Genomic DNA, 15,310 nt, shown 5'->3' on the forward strand with positions numbered 1-15,310 from the left:
ACAGCTCCATCAGTTTAATCTTCGATTGGGCCAGGGGGAGGAAGAATTATGCTCGTGAATTTTTTCTCTTTCACTCTTTAAAAAGCAAACTCTTGAGCCCACACACTTAATTATCTGCGATGAGGTCATTTGCACCTAGGTCATTTATTTAGGCAACAAGTTGTCTTGCTGGAGGATTTAAGGGGGTGCTGGTAGGGCAATGTGTGGCTTCCAGGTTCCCGGCACTACCTTAAATCTCCTGCTCCGTCTTTCTTTTGCTTTTCTCTTTTTCCTTTCCGTTTTGAAAGCCCCAACTGCCTGCCGGGTCTCCCGGAGTCCGGGTTCCCAGGGCGCTAGGTAGGGGCGGAGCCCGGCCCAGCCCCGCCCCGTCTGCCTGCAGCGCCCCCTCCCGCGCGCCGCCCGCCCGCCTGCTAGCCCGCGCCGGCTCCTCCGCAGTGCTTTCAGCTTCCAGCCTGGGCGGCGGCGGCGACGGCGACGGCGGCGCTCGACTTTCGGGGAGCCCGGCGGCTCTGGGAAGCTCACTCCTCCGCTCACGCGCTCCCCCGACCGCGGAGCCCTAGCAGCCATGAGGGAACAGCTCAAAGGGTAAGTGCACCGCGCCGCCCTCAGATCGCCGCAGTCCATGCACTTGTGGCGCGAGCAGGGTGCTAGCAGAGGGGGCCAAAACTTGGACTCGCGTGACGGCTCGATCCCGGGCTCCAGACGGCCGGCCATCAGGGCAAGGTCCCCACGTGAGCCCCCGCAGCGCCGCAGCAGGTGCGCCCCCGGGGCTCCCCCCTGGCTCGCTGGGAGCCCCTTCCCCCGACTTTGGGACGGGCTCCGGAGAGAAAAGGCTGATGTCTCACAGTACCCAGAGGGGACAGAACGTTCCCCACGCGGGGATTGGAGCTGCGGGAGCTTTTTGCTCCTTTCCGGGCTATCTGTGTGGACGCAAGCCAGCCAGGCTTCCTAAAGCGTCTCCAGACCTCGCAGAAGGAAGGGGCGCGCCAGGCTCTACCTTCCACTGCGCTGCAAGTGCCAAAAGGTCAACTTTCTGCCTGATTTCTTCCGAGGATTCCAACTGACATTTCCCTCGTTGCATTTTCTACTGTGTTCGTCCCATGCCCCAAGACTTGGAGAAATCAGGAGAGAAAGAAAAGGCAAGGAGAGCCTAAAAGTCAAGGATTTGACATAGAGGATTCAGGGTGTTTTTTTTTTTTTTTCTCTTTGCCCTCTGGGATTGAACGTGGAGTCATTTCTGGGTGTCCTTCTCGCGTTTCTCCAGGTGTCTGTGCTGGTCTTTAAGCAAAGTTTGTCATTCTTGGTCAAATCATGACAATGAATAGGGCAGGACGCTGTTTATCTCCGTTCAATTTGAAGTTAAGTTTGAAGCTTGAATTGAAAGGGTTTGGTTGCCCAAGAGAGACATATTATTAATTATAAAATACTTTAACGTGGAAAAAAAAATTCGTCCAGTGTAAGTGATGAACCGAAGTCTTTAAGTGAAATAAACCTATGTGGCCAACAAGCTGTTCTTGGTCTCTTGGCTTCTTTATCCTTGTGGCCTCTCCCTGTCACCCCCCATCACCCTTTCTTTTTTGTCTAGATTTTTTATTTCCTTATCCCAAATCCCCTCTTTGGAGAATCCAGTTCCTCTTGGAAAAGCAGAAGAGCAAATGAAACAACATGGCTATATGAAAGGTTTCTGACCCTTGATCACCGTGGAATTGGTTTCAGTCATCGTTGTTTGATCTTGCATTGGACACGACCCTGAAGTGAAATTGCTTTGGCTGAAGTTGAGGGTGGGTGGGAGTTAAGCCCTGAAAAGCAAACAGAACGGAGGAGGAGTAACAGCTGGAACAGTCACGGAGGCAATCATCTTTGCCCTGGCTTGAGCCGAAGAGAATAAAATGTTAACAATCACAGGGAACAAGAAATGGGGACTAGAATAGGATATCTGAGGTTTACACTGACACCCACCCCCCTAACCTCCCTACCCACAGTAGCAGAAACTTTTAAATATATTTTCCCATTCCCACCCTTCGAGTCTTCCAGCAGTGGCAGCCAAGTTCAGCATTCAGCATGCAAATGCCAAGGTTTCTCTAGAAAAAGAGTCTGATCCCCAGATTAAAGGGAAGTGATTTTGTGTGTGTGGATCAATGGGCTTCAGATTATATATGAAGCCAAACTCTAATCCTCTGCAAATCGCAAGAGAACGCTACCTTTATATTGCTGCATAGGGATCACTTTCCTCCCTGGGAAATAGTGGAAAAATATTTTTTAAAAGGGCAACTGTTTGGAATTATTTTCAGTACCAAATAACAGTGGTGGCAGAAGAAATCTTAGTTTAATTAGGCAACTGCCATTTTCCTGGGGAGAACAGTGGAATTTTGTTACTTTTTCTAAGTGTTTAGTATTTGTTTTTAAAGAAACTAAAAAAGCAATTCCAGTAAGTCTGATATTCCAGCACTGACAGTAGGAACAGCTCTGAGATGGTTATAATAACCTTACACGCTACTTGAAACTAAAGAAGGTGAGAGAAAATTTAAATTGTGTGGTAGGAAATTAGGTCAGTCTTGTGCTCAGTAAGTAATGTTTTAATTTCTTATTATTGACACGTAGGTGTTGCCGGGGTCTTTTGTCACATCCAGTGATTGTGTATTTTAATTTGTTTTACGTTCTTATCATGACCCAAAATAAAAGGGAAAAGAGAGATTATGGTAGCTTGTACACATTAAAAAGGGGTGGAGGGAGGAGATCAGAGTTTGAAGGCTGTTCAGAGAGGCATATCTGATGCCAGGTTTTGGAACCAGCATGGCCAAAATCAATAACATTTTTTTAAAGATTTAAAGGGCATTTTAAGGATTATTTATGAGGCTGGTCTCTGTGAATGCATGTATAGAATTTTGATCTATGTGGAACATCACTGTTTTCAGGAAGGCTGAACAAAGATATAACCATTAACTTGTGAGCAGGATTCAGAATTGCCTTTCGAGTTGGACATGGTATATGGGGAATGCGTTAATGATGTGAAAAGTGAAGTGCAGAAAAGACAGTTGCTAAAAAAGCAGTACTACCATCCGTCCACCACCACCTCCCCAGCACAGCATGTTTTTCTATATTGTCTGTATATTCCAGGTGAACCTGAGCTGCTTCTCATGGAGTTACTGAGGATCCTCTCCTGTTTTTGAAGATAGGCACAGAGTCAGAAATATAGCTGTAAAAACTAGTATTGATCAGAGACCAATAATTGATTTGTCCTATAAGGTAGAATGTAGATAGGACTTAGGCAGGTTTGTGTTTACCGTTTCATCCTGTTCATACTCATCTTTCCTATCTGTTTAGAAGGTTAAATATGTCTCACCAGGCCTTGGATTCATCAAAAATACCCACGTACAGTGAAATGTGTGTTTGGTTCTCCATATAGTTACTCCCAAAGCCGAAGTCGTTACAGCTATGTTGCCAGTCATTTTTAGCATTAAATGATTAAAAGATTATTTTTCTAGTTGGGAGGATTAGTCCCACCCTTTATTCTTTTCTTCTTTGCACTTGTGCTCACTTCTTTCACTTACTGCTGGGTTGTAATTGAAGTGAAGCTAACTCGGCAAAGGTGAAATATAGATCTGTTTCTCTGGTTACTTTGCATTGCTTCAAAATAAAAGGTTTGTGTGTTGGAGAGGAAGACAAAAATGGTAAATGAAGATTGGCTTTTGGACTGGTTTGAGTTCATTGATGTAGGTTATTCAGATCCCCCAGAATCACAAGTAATTGGGAGAGAGAATGAGTACCTAGGTAGGACTAACTAGTATCTGGTAGCTCAGGAATGGAGTATGGAAGTGGAGGCTTAGAATGTTTTCCTTCTTCCAGTAAAGGACATTTCAATTTTGCTGTAGATGGATGGATTAAATGATCATTTCTAAAATCCCTTTCATAATTTTTAATCACTGGAATAAGTGGGGCTTCCCTGGTGGCTCAGTGGTGAAGACTCCACCTGCAATGCAGGAGCCTCAGGAGACCCGGGTTCAACCCCTGGGTCGGGAAGATCCCCTGGAGGAGGGCATGGCAACCCACGCAGTATTCTCACTTGGGAAATTGCATAAACAGAGGAGTCTGGCGGGCTACAGTCCATGGGGTCGCAAAGAGTCAGACATGACTGAAGCAACTTAACACGCATGCAGGGAACTAGATCTCACATGCCACAACTAAGACCCAGTGCAGCCAAATAAATAAATATTTTTTAAAAGGTAGAGGTGTAAATGTATCAACAGTCATAAAATCTTTGGAGGGAGGGAGCTCCCTGAAGCTCCCTGAAGCTCCCATTCAGTCTCTTCTCCTGTCCCTTGGAGGCAGGTTTCTCTTTTCTTTGGGAATTGCATTTGATACAAGTTACTTCTTGCCCGTGTTCCCCCAATTTAAGGTCCATTACAGATGGTGGCTTTTCAGACTGGTTCTCTCTGTCTCTGTCAGGTCAGGTTTATCAGCTCAGACAGATGTTTTTCTGCCCATCAATTGAAGCTGCTCCAGTCCTCCCACACGTGGTGGAGATGGTGTGTTATAATTACACAGCGTGTGTAATAAGAGCCTGTACGTGTGGACACACGTGCTTTCCCCCTCTTCTCCCTCCCTCTCTCCCTGGGGCTCACATATGATGGCCATAGGAAATGGCAGAGGCCTAAATGCAGGGTGGGCTCCATAGCAGGTAATCTTTCCTTGCTGGGTACTTGTGTACAGAATTGGTATATGGTCTCGTTCGGAGCTTTAAAAAAAATGCTTGAGAATAAGCAACACTTTTTTTCTCTATGAAGCTGCAAGCTGCAGCCTTCTTGTGCTGTGCATATAAAGTACCCGTCCCTCCCACCCCTTCTACAGATCATAAACCATTGTGGACATGGGGCTTTCTAAAACTCCCTACAGCATGCGCTGTATCTTTTTTCTTGCTCTGCAAGACTTGAACTCTGCTCTGCTACATTCGCTCGGCTGAGAAGCCCCTGTCTACTCCTCACATGCAGATTGCCTCTGTGGAAAAGTCAAACAGAAACGGACAGGTGTGGAGGAGACTGAAGCAGCCCTTCAGCAAGGAACCCTTTCTTGTAGATTTCTTTCACTGGCCTTCACCGTTCAGTTACTGATTGGGAAATATCAGAGGGCTGGTCTCTGAAGTTGTACAGCTTGGGGAACTGCCATACATCTTTGTGTCATTTGTGATTGTGTTATATTTAGCAGACCACAGTAAATGTTTCTCCGTTTTGCATATCTTCTGTAAAACAGAGGCAGTACATATTGAGCATTGCTTTTGCCCCCATGAAAGGTCTTAAGGTGTGGCTGACTTACCACAGTTGGATCCTCACCTCTATCATAATCAACTAATGAAAGCTTTGCTTTCAAGGGGCAGTAATTTGGGAAATCCCGTGAACAGAGGAGCCTGGCAAGCTACAGTCCATGGGGGTCACAAGAGTCGGACACGACTGAGCGACTAAATCAACAACTTGGGGGCGCCACATAATAACAAAAATGACCACATATTGAGTGCCAGAAGGTATCAGTCACTGACCTCTACTAATTCATCCTTTAACACCCCTAGGTGAGCGGGGCAGCCCCCCATTTCACAGCTAGTATGCCACAGAGGCAGAGTCTAATCCTAAGATTTAACACCTACACTTGACTTTGTTGGCCTCCGCAAGCTCCTCTTTCTGTGTGCAGCCTCTGTTTTCTGCTCCCCTTCAAGTGTCCACATTTAAGCCATTTCTCCTCTCTCCATCTGCCCCCCACCCTTTTCCCTGAAAGATGATGAATAGGCTGCATTTTACTGCATTTTACTGTATTTTACTGCATCAAAGGCCAGTCAGGTAATCCCCCAAAACTGGAAATATGATGCTGTGGTGATTTATGTAGATGGTCCAAAGTAAAGGAAAAGTATATGTAGTTATCTCTCCTCGGTTTATTCCCGGAATCGAATGCGGAACAAAGGTGTTCTGTTCTTTTTGCAGCAGGAGCTGATAGCTGGCAACCACATTTACCTAAACTTCAAGAAATGGAAGGGAACTGTGAATGCTTCATTCAGGCCCAAGTAAACATAGGCAAAGGTGCAGTGGCGTAGTGAGCGCTGAGTCAAAAATATATTCTAAAATGATGGGAAGAGGGAAGATATGATCTGTGAGTCGGGCAGTGGATAAACCCTAAGCTGGCATCATCATGGAGATGAGATCTGGATACGGAGAAGAAAGTAAGGGAAACATGTCAGGGGCAGTGAGAGCAAGTGAGAAGCGAGGCGACTGATTTCTGAAATTAATGTCCAGTATCTCTTTGACAGAGTTAAATAACCCTTGTCTGTGTCCTTTCAGTATGTTCCGAGTTGGATGGCTGAAGAAACCCTGATTTTCAATTATTGATTACATATCCAGGCCCTTTTCTGATAACAGAAGTGCACCCGACATGTGGGTGCAAAAAATAAACAAATGCTGGTTACAAAATCATGATCATATTGCTTTTCCCATTGAAAGCAAAGGTAGGGGCCTTTCTGTTGTAAAATAAACATTTGTCAGTACAGGATGGAAGTCCTTTGAAGTCATGAAGCCAAATGATCGAAAAGCATTTTGTGCTTTTTTTTTTTTTTTTTTTTTTTTGGTCTCTCTTTTTCTCTATCACTCATTCTAAATTCTAAAGTCTCTCTTTGTGTTTTATGTTTTAGCCACGAGACCCAAACAACTTGCTGGGACCATCCTAAAATGACAGAGCTCTACCAGTCTTTAGGTAAGGACATGGCCATCTTTCCTCCAGATGAAATGACAGATGACTCATAGGATAAAGTAGTTTGTAGTGTGCAAGCCATTTGTTATCTAAATATATCACTGTTCTTTTAAGAAATGAAAAACAGCAGCACCTTTCTATTCAAAATTGACCATTAGCTTTCTTTTTTTCTGAGGTTGGTTAAAAATAAGTTTTAGGATTTCATTCATTCCTGAAAATTCAGTGTATCTGAGCAGGTTAAAAGGCCTTATTAGTTTTTTTTGTTGTTGTTGCTTAAAAGGGTGGGAAAAAAGTTACTTGCAATGGATGGCAGTTTTTTCCCCCAAAGGAAGAAAACTGTTTCAAGTTGTTCTGATTGATTTCTTCCTTGTGAAACCAAGAAAACACTTTTGCCAAACCATGAATGTTGTGTCAAGGAATTTTCTGCAGTCACTCCAGTGCTCATAATCCTAAGCGCATCAGGTTATTAGCATGTACATTTCAATGATTTGTCTAGACGGCTTGTTTTGTGTTTGTGTGAGAGCCTGGCAGCACCCACCCTTCCCATAACTTGGAATTTTTTGAACAGATGCACAGCCTCCAAATAAGGGTGAAACCTCAGTCTTTTTAATGCTTGATGAAAGTCCACTCTCTGCCATTTTTGATCCCTCAGGAATAATCTGAACCGAATCCCCTCACATTGTAACTAGTTGTTGTTTTAATTAAAAATCGCCATGCCTTCTCTACTACTAAACATTTTTAAAGACTTTTTTGTGAGTAGATGTATTTACAGACTGAAATGCACGAGGCGAACTCTTTGGGTTTTAAGTTTTGTGAGAAAACCCATGGGAATCAGGATACTCAGACATATATTTTTGACGTGTATGTAGCCATGTACCTGTGTGTAGCTCCTACTGCCCTTCTGCCATTGGTTCCCTTTGGTTAATGAATTCCAGCTATGAAGACAGGGCGTGGGGGCTTCCCAGGTGACTCAGCGGTAAAGAATCTGCCTGCCAGTGTGGGAGCCATGAGTTCGATCCCTGGGTTGGGGAAAATCCCCTGGAGGAGGAAATGGCAACCCACTCCAGTTTTCTTGCCTGGGAAATCCCATGGACTGAGGAGCCTGATGGTCTACAGTTCATAGGCTCGCAGAAAGTCAGACACGACTGAGCAACTGAATATGCACACATGAAGACAGGGATAGGAGATATTAGCGTCTCCCCTGCCCTGATTGTTTTCCTAAACTTTTCCAATAAGGACCTACGATGTAGCACAGGGAACTCTGCTCAATATTCTGTAATAACCTAAAATAATATATAGTTATATGTATAGCTGAATCACTCTGCTGTACACCTGAAACTAACTCAATCTTATTAATCAACTATCCTCCGATATAAAAGATTGAACATAAAGAAAAATATAAATGATAGAAGTTCCTTCTACAAAATCTGGAAAAAAAAGCCAAAGTGTGTGAAAGAAAAGTCACTTAAAATTCTACTAGCCAGAGATACTCAATACAAGTAATATGTCAGCCTAGTCTCACAGTAAGAGTGTGTGTATTTGTGTCTGTGTGTGTATGTACAGGCACGTACGCACACACACACACTTTTAAAAACAGAAGGAAAATCAGGATCAACTAATCTTCAAGTGCTGCATTTTCAGCCCCTGCAGAAGGTTTCTGGCTTTTATGCTGGATTGTTAAGACCACAGGTGGAAAATTTGAATGCTTATGTTTTGGTAAATGAGAGAATGAGAATTCATCTGAAGTAGACAGTGGCTGTGCTGAGGGAGCTGGTCATCCTAGCTCAGTGCTCTCAAGACTGGATTTTTCAAGACAAACTAGAAATCTTTCAGTAAAGAGCTTATTCAAACTGGACCTACTGTGATTATAACCTCTGGTTTACAGGGGCTCAACCCGCTTGTAATTTTTCCTGTTCTAATCACAGTGATCTTTAGTTATAAAATTTTAATTTACTTTTATTTAAAAATGAGAGGGACTTCCCTGCTGGTTCAGGGATTGACTCTGAGCTACCACTGCAAGGGGCATGAGTTTGATCCTTGCTCGGGGAACTAAAATTCCATATGCACAAAAAGATGAAAAATTATAATTATTATAGAATCAATACTTGTTCAAATTTTTAAATGTTTAAAAAATATAAATAAGCTACCAAAAAAAGAACAGATAAATCATCTGTTACCCACCTCTTAGCTAACTAATGTTTAACCATCTAGCAGGTATCCTCAAAAATTTCTCTCTATACATACATTTTTATAAAAGTTGAATCATTCTTTTTGTAATCATTTTTTATTCACCTAAAGGAAATGTACCTCAGCCATCTTTCCATTTCATTGCATTGTACACTCTACCAGCTTACTTTGAAGTACTCTGCAATGAGAATTCACAAACATGGTTGATATAGAGCTAATTATGAACTCTCAGTGAAGAGGTGTTTGCATCTTCAATCAGAATTAAATATGCTTTTTATCACCATATTTCTAAAGTTGTCTCAGTAGCTTGATCATTCAAGCTGGTAATCTGGCATGGTTAGTAACCTTGGGCAAATCACCTGACTCTGGAAGATAATGTTATTTTACAGTTGCAGGGAAATTTAGAGTTCATTTGTTAACAGACTTATTCTTTGATGAAATCAACTTAATTGAGTTCATCTACATGGAATAAAATGGTGCCATCATAAATATGTGGTCAATTCCACCACCATTCATTCCCCCCATTTTTGAAATTTTGTGTTTTGCCCTCCTAACAACAAACATCTTGGAAATGAACTAAGTGTTGAAATTTGATTTTCAGCTTTCAAAACTTACATTTTCAATATTTTTGTTACAATCACATATTTCCCAGGCTTTTATTCAAATGGTAACACGTTACATAGCATCTTCCATTTATTGAGAGCCTTCTGTGTGTGCTGCACATGGAAATGGATGTCAGCAACCATTGTGCCTGGTAAAGGGTGTCAACAGCCTTCTTTCACAGGGTGGTGAAGTCAGGTACAGAGAAACCATGCTCCAGGCTCAGCGATAAAGAATCTGTCTGCAATATGGGAGACCTGGATTCCATCCCTGGGTTGGGGAGATCCTTGGAGGAGAGCATGGCAACCCATTCCAGTATTCTTGCCTGGAAAACCCCCATGGAAAGAGGAGCCTGGTAGGCTACAGTCCATGGTGTCACAAAGAGTCAGACACGACTGAGGGACTAACACTGTACTCTACCCTGGGATCCACCCCAGGTCTCCTGTTACTGTTTGCATTGACCTCATTTATTTTATTAACTTATGAAAGTATGTCCTTGTAGGTTACCATGCACCTGCTACAGGTAGGGTTGACAGTTTTACCTATGGATAGACAGTTATTTGAATGGTATTTCTGGAACAAACCATTCCATTTCTAGAAATAGTATGGCGGATTCCTGGACAGTGGACACTCTTCCTTTCACTGTTGCCAGGTACACATAGAGTGATTGACTTAGTAGTTTGTTGGGTGTCTACATCCCTGAAATAACCTATAAGATTAAGTACCCTTACTACCCTTGTTGTTGTTTTGTCACCCAGTCGTGTCTCTTTGCGACCCCATGGACTGTAGCCTACCAGGTTCCTTTGTCCATGGAATTTCCCAGGCAAGAATACTGGAGTGGGTTGCCATTTCCTTCTCCAGGCAAAAATAGCACCAGAGCATTAACTGATGGAAGGCTATGGGATTGCTCAAATTGTTAATTTTGCAGATCTCTACTTAGTAGAATTCTTAGGTAATTTTCTTTTTCATTCTTCTTTTCTGACCTTCCACAGTAAGTGTATACTATTTACAATACGATATTTAACAAGAAAGTTTTCTTCATCTGTACTATCTATCCCTTTCCTTAGAGTCCCTAGGGCTCTAATTCATTAACCAATGAGAACCTGTAACAGACAAGCAGCAATAGTCACATATACACCTTCCCCCACAGCATACATACATAGACAAAATTTAAGTCCTGATTCCCCATAAACTTTATCCGATAAATTTAAACACAAAGAGATCATCTCATGTGTTGTTAGTCTCTAGATCTATCCATTCATAAAAAGTTGACTTAAAAAATTGAGTAGTAAAGAAGATAAGCCTAGCTTATTATTAAAAAAAAGTGAAAGAATTATTTTCAGGTTATTCTCAACAGATCTAAAATGGCTTTTTTGAGTGAGTTTTCATCAAAGGTTAAAAAAACTGTGTTTTCCCCTTGGTTTAAACTGTGTACATGTTTAACAAATTCCAAGTTATGAAGGAAGAAATTGTCAGGTTCCCACACAAACACAACACAAGGTATAGTAAAATACTTTAAATGTTCACAGTGGTGACCTGACAATCATTAGGAAGTGGAGCATTGGAATGGCTCCAAAAATTTTTATACACAACATTAACGGTTTGGCAAAAGCATTGTTTTGTTTGCACAAAGAAATCAATAAGAACAACTCAAAAAGCAGTTTTCTTTCAGTATATTTCTCTGACTACCCTGAATGTGGTGGGGTGAGTGGTATATTAAAAAACAAAATTTGCCTTTTTTTTTGGCATGGCCTTATTATCCTTATCCTTAGAATGAGGGTATTGGACCAAAATGTTGAAGAATTTTGTTTTTCTCTTGCTTTGGGCTGAGTGGGTCACGTTGTTTCCAAAACTTGTTGTGATTATAATCTTCAAGAAGTACCTTTGGCTGATTTTGCAGATACATGGATTTCTAAAAGTTTAAACACCCCTATTTTTAAAAATGCACATTCTTGGCAAACAACCAATAGGAAGAAGATCCTGTCACCTATTCCTGTCTTACAGGCAAAGTGAGGGCGAGCTGCCACCCTCTAGTAGGGAGGCTCTCTGGAAATATACCTGCTGGGTCCTCTATTTGCTGTTGAGAGGCATATTCTTCTACATTTCTTAGACATAATAATATGTTCCATTCATGAGGTGAATTTCAGGTTTCCACTAGCATCTTTACAAATGGAATGGCAAGAGTGTTGTTCCAAACGGTTATCTTGGTGATTTAAAACCTAAAGCTCTTTAAGGCTCCAAAAGACATTTTTAAAAATCAGTAGATGTTAGGTAGTAATATGCTCTGGAATTTATTTTGAAATAGTAATACAATATTGATTTATGTAAAGTGCCTCTCTATGATGAAAAGCCTGTCATTTTCTCACAATTTATGTCTAGGTTCTTAAGTTCATCACTGAAATGTTAAGTAAACATTTTTTTAAAGAAAGCATTCCATCCCTAACAGACACAGAATAAAAATACTTTCAAAATATATTTCTTAGTCTGTCTTATTGAGAGTATATTAATTGTAAATACAATAAAATCTTTATGTGGTCCCTTCCCTGGCTTCTTTCTGCCCTACAGTATGAGGTGTTTACATGGGGCATACCAGCAGTGCAGCACAGGAATAGCAGTTTGTAAAGGAGACATAGGTTTAAAAAAAAACAGGATAATGTTAAGAAAGAATCAGGAAGCTTCAGAAAGTTAACCGATTTAATTTGCAGCCATTTACTAAAATCTAGATGTGGCGGATGATCTGACATATTTCTTAACCCAATTGCCTTTTCCTTTTTTGAAGTTCTTTCACCACCAGTTTTTTTCTAAGGGAAAAAAACCAATTCTAGGGGAATTGGTTGCCTTCTTTTTCTGTGGGTCTGGCATTCTCTAAACCTAGCCCCTCTTAGCTGTTGCCCCAAGTCTGGAGCCCACTTTGCATGATATTCAACCAAATGATGCAGAATCTCTGTTTTCAAAAATAGACTTATAACTATTTTAGGAATTCTTAGGAAAAGTGGTCTTAAAAACCCTTGTGATTTGAAGCCAGTCCATCAGCATGTGGCCTCTAATGCCTGAGAAGAACTTCAGAGCATTCGAGTGAGGACTCAGTTCTAGGGTCTGATGGATCTCAGGCCAGTGTGATTCTTCAGCAGCCCTAGTGAAGAGAGTCAAAAGGCTAAGAGGTTTTTCAACATGCATCAGTATCGTCATTAGTAAACAATTGTAGCTGCTCATATAGAGTTGATTCCCAGGTGGCTCTGTGGTAAAGAATCCATCTGCCAGTGCAGGAGATGCAAGAGATGTGGGTTTGATCCCTGGATCAGGATGATCCCCTGGAGAAGGAATTGGCAACCCACTCCAACATTCTTGCCTGGAGGATTCCATGGACAGAGGAGCCTGGTGGGCTACAGTCCGTGGAGTCACAGAGAGTGGGACATGGCTGAGCACGCACACACATTCTGCACATAGAAACACTGTCATACAAATCTTACAGCTCTTTCCTCAGATTACCAAGAGGAAGAGAAATGAAGTTAGTGTATTCTCTCTCTTTTGGTAGACTTTCTCCATTCCATTAAGTATTCCCTCCTGAGGATGCTCTGGCGAGTAGAACTCTGATTGAATTCCTTCTGCACAAGGAGCATGTCCTAATGATTATCTCAGCATATTTTATAAACTCAACTGTACTCAACCTACTCAAGCTACTCAATATTTTGCATATTCCTTCTCTTGTCTCTATTTCTTTAAGTATCATTAAGGATTAAATCTTCTGTTTTTGGATTTTATACCACAGCACCTTGAGCTGGAAAGAATATCTCAATTCAGATCCCCGCTTGGCTGTGACCTTGAGCTGGTCCTTTGCTTTCCCTCAGTCTCAGATTTCTGACTTACCAAGTTGGGCAGCAACCTTCCATGTCTAAATGTCTGGGTTTAATTGAACTTCTGGCTGGGTTTGGCTCAGCCTTATGCACGCTGTGCCCAACTCTCCAGGCCTCCTTTGTGGCCACCAGCCTGGAAGATATGAATAATAAGAGCATTGAATGAGTAGTTATTGTACTTCCATCTTTGTAGGACTTTACAGTGTGCAAAGACCTTTTGAAAATAACTGTATGTAATCCTTATGCAGCTATAAATTAGGTATATAGCTGGCATGTGACTTTTCTGTCAGTTTCAGTTCTTCTGTCCTGCCATCCACCTGAGTAGGCTCCTGATTTTGATTTGGAAAATAATGCTGCCATATGAGTAGATAGGGCCACAGTTTCCTTCTTTCTGTCTTAACTTGAGCAGGCTGAGGCACAAAACTTGCTTTGATTTATTCATACTGACATATAGGTGGAAGATAAGGAACCAAGTCCAGAGCACACACTTTATGGCTCCTAGTTCACTGTTCTCCAAGGAATATCCATTACTCGTAGCATGATTTATCAAACTGCTTTATCAGTATAATTAAGCTATGGAATCTCAAATGACATTCTTTATTCCCTAGCTGACAAAGTTAGCACGGGAGATTTACTCAGATTAGCAAAATAGAAGGCGTAAGACATTAAGGCTGTTATGAATGGTCTTCCTTCACTTCTATCCTGCTTATAAAAGAGAAAAGAAAAATAATCGGCTCTTTTAACTTCAGTTAAGATCAATTGATCGTCCCCATTTGTAAAACAGAAATGTAATCTTAGAACCCGAATTTATGGCATTTTAATGGGATATCCTTTTATAATATTCTTCTTGTTCAAATAACTTGATTTAAAGCTTCTAATTGAGGAACCTAAATGCATAGATGTTTCTGAATTGCATCTTCCAAGGCTTATTTCAGAAGGAAACTCAGAAGGATTCTCTTTCAGGCTTAGACTGGTTTACAATTGTAAAGAGCTGCCAAAATTGGGGTAGTTTACTGGATTTAAATAAGAGGAACGTTAAGGTTACACCTGCAGCTGTAAGAAAAGTGCTGGATGTGGACCATTTTATGTAGCTGGGTCTGCAGAAGATAGTTTTTTTGCACACAAAGTAAAGGCGTCTAAAAACGTGTCAACTCTTTTTCAGACATTGCCAATATTTCTTTTTTAAGCACAGAAGTCTGATTACCTCTGTATGTCTCTTAGGAGCTGCAGTTTTGCTAGAAAGAGATCCAAAACATTCAGGACTCTCATATAAAATAGATAGTGAGTTTTAAAAGTCCATACTCTCCATGGTAGTAATAAAGTGACCTAAAAATACTCTGAAAGACTCTCCTTCTGACATAGTGGATGAGTCATTAACTTATTCTCGCTGATATTCTGCGAGAATGTTTGAGAATTGGCCATTCCACAAAGTCTTGATCCTTTGCATCACTCCAGCAGAGTCCTTGTGCCTTCTTATAAATCGAAGCTTATGTAACCAGGACATATGTTACCTATGAGTTTGCATCTGTGTGTGTGCATGCCTGTGTGCCCATATATTTATATGTTTACACACATATTGTTTATCAAAGATTCATTTTGGTGGAAGAGCTTAGTTTATATTTTGCTTTCAAGTTCTACAAAGAGACTGTCAGTTTTAGAGCAATGTTTCTTCAACTGATGAAGGACAATTTTTTTTTTAAACATCCAGTATGTCACGGACTTTCAGGTGGTCTTATCAAAACTGACTAGTGTACACTCATATCACGTGACTCACTGCACAAGTTCAGCCATGCTTGAGCTAGTCTGTATCTCATTCAGTGAAATGGCCCCATTGAATACACATTTGGATGTCACGGCAGTGTGAAGTTGCTATACCAGTTGCTTGACCCAGTCCCAGTTTGTCTTTTTGTGGGAAAACTGTACTTTGAGTGGCACTCTGCTAG

General features: G+C 41.4%; 1 protein-coding gene across 3 annotated transcripts in view; it reads left to right on the forward strand.

Annotated features, from left to right (window-relative positions):
• Nucleotides 1-15,310, forward strand: part of DMD (dystrophin) — a 1,795,368-nt gene that overhangs the window by 1,638,418 nt on the left and 141,640 nt on the right. For 2 of the 3 annotated variants that reach the window (XM_068961891.1, XM_068961892.1), the window contains exons 1-2: nt 472-585; nt 6,668-6,729. In XM_068961891.1, coding sequence (XP_068817992.1) covers nt 566-585; nt 6,668-6,729 — 82 coding nt within the window. In that variant the 5' untranslated portion in view covers nt 472-565. Of the gene's footprint in view, nt 1-471; nt 586-6,667; nt 6,730-15,310 lie in introns of those variants that run through there. The other variant, XM_068961890.1, reaches the window with a different exon arrangement.

This window comes from Capricornis sumatraensis, chromosome X, assembly GCF_032405125.1.
Source record: "Capricornis sumatraensis isolate serow.1 chromosome X, serow.2, whole genome shotgun sequence".
Taxonomy (NCBI): Eukaryota; Metazoa; Chordata; class Mammalia; order Artiodactyla; family Bovidae; genus Capricornis; species Capricornis sumatraensis.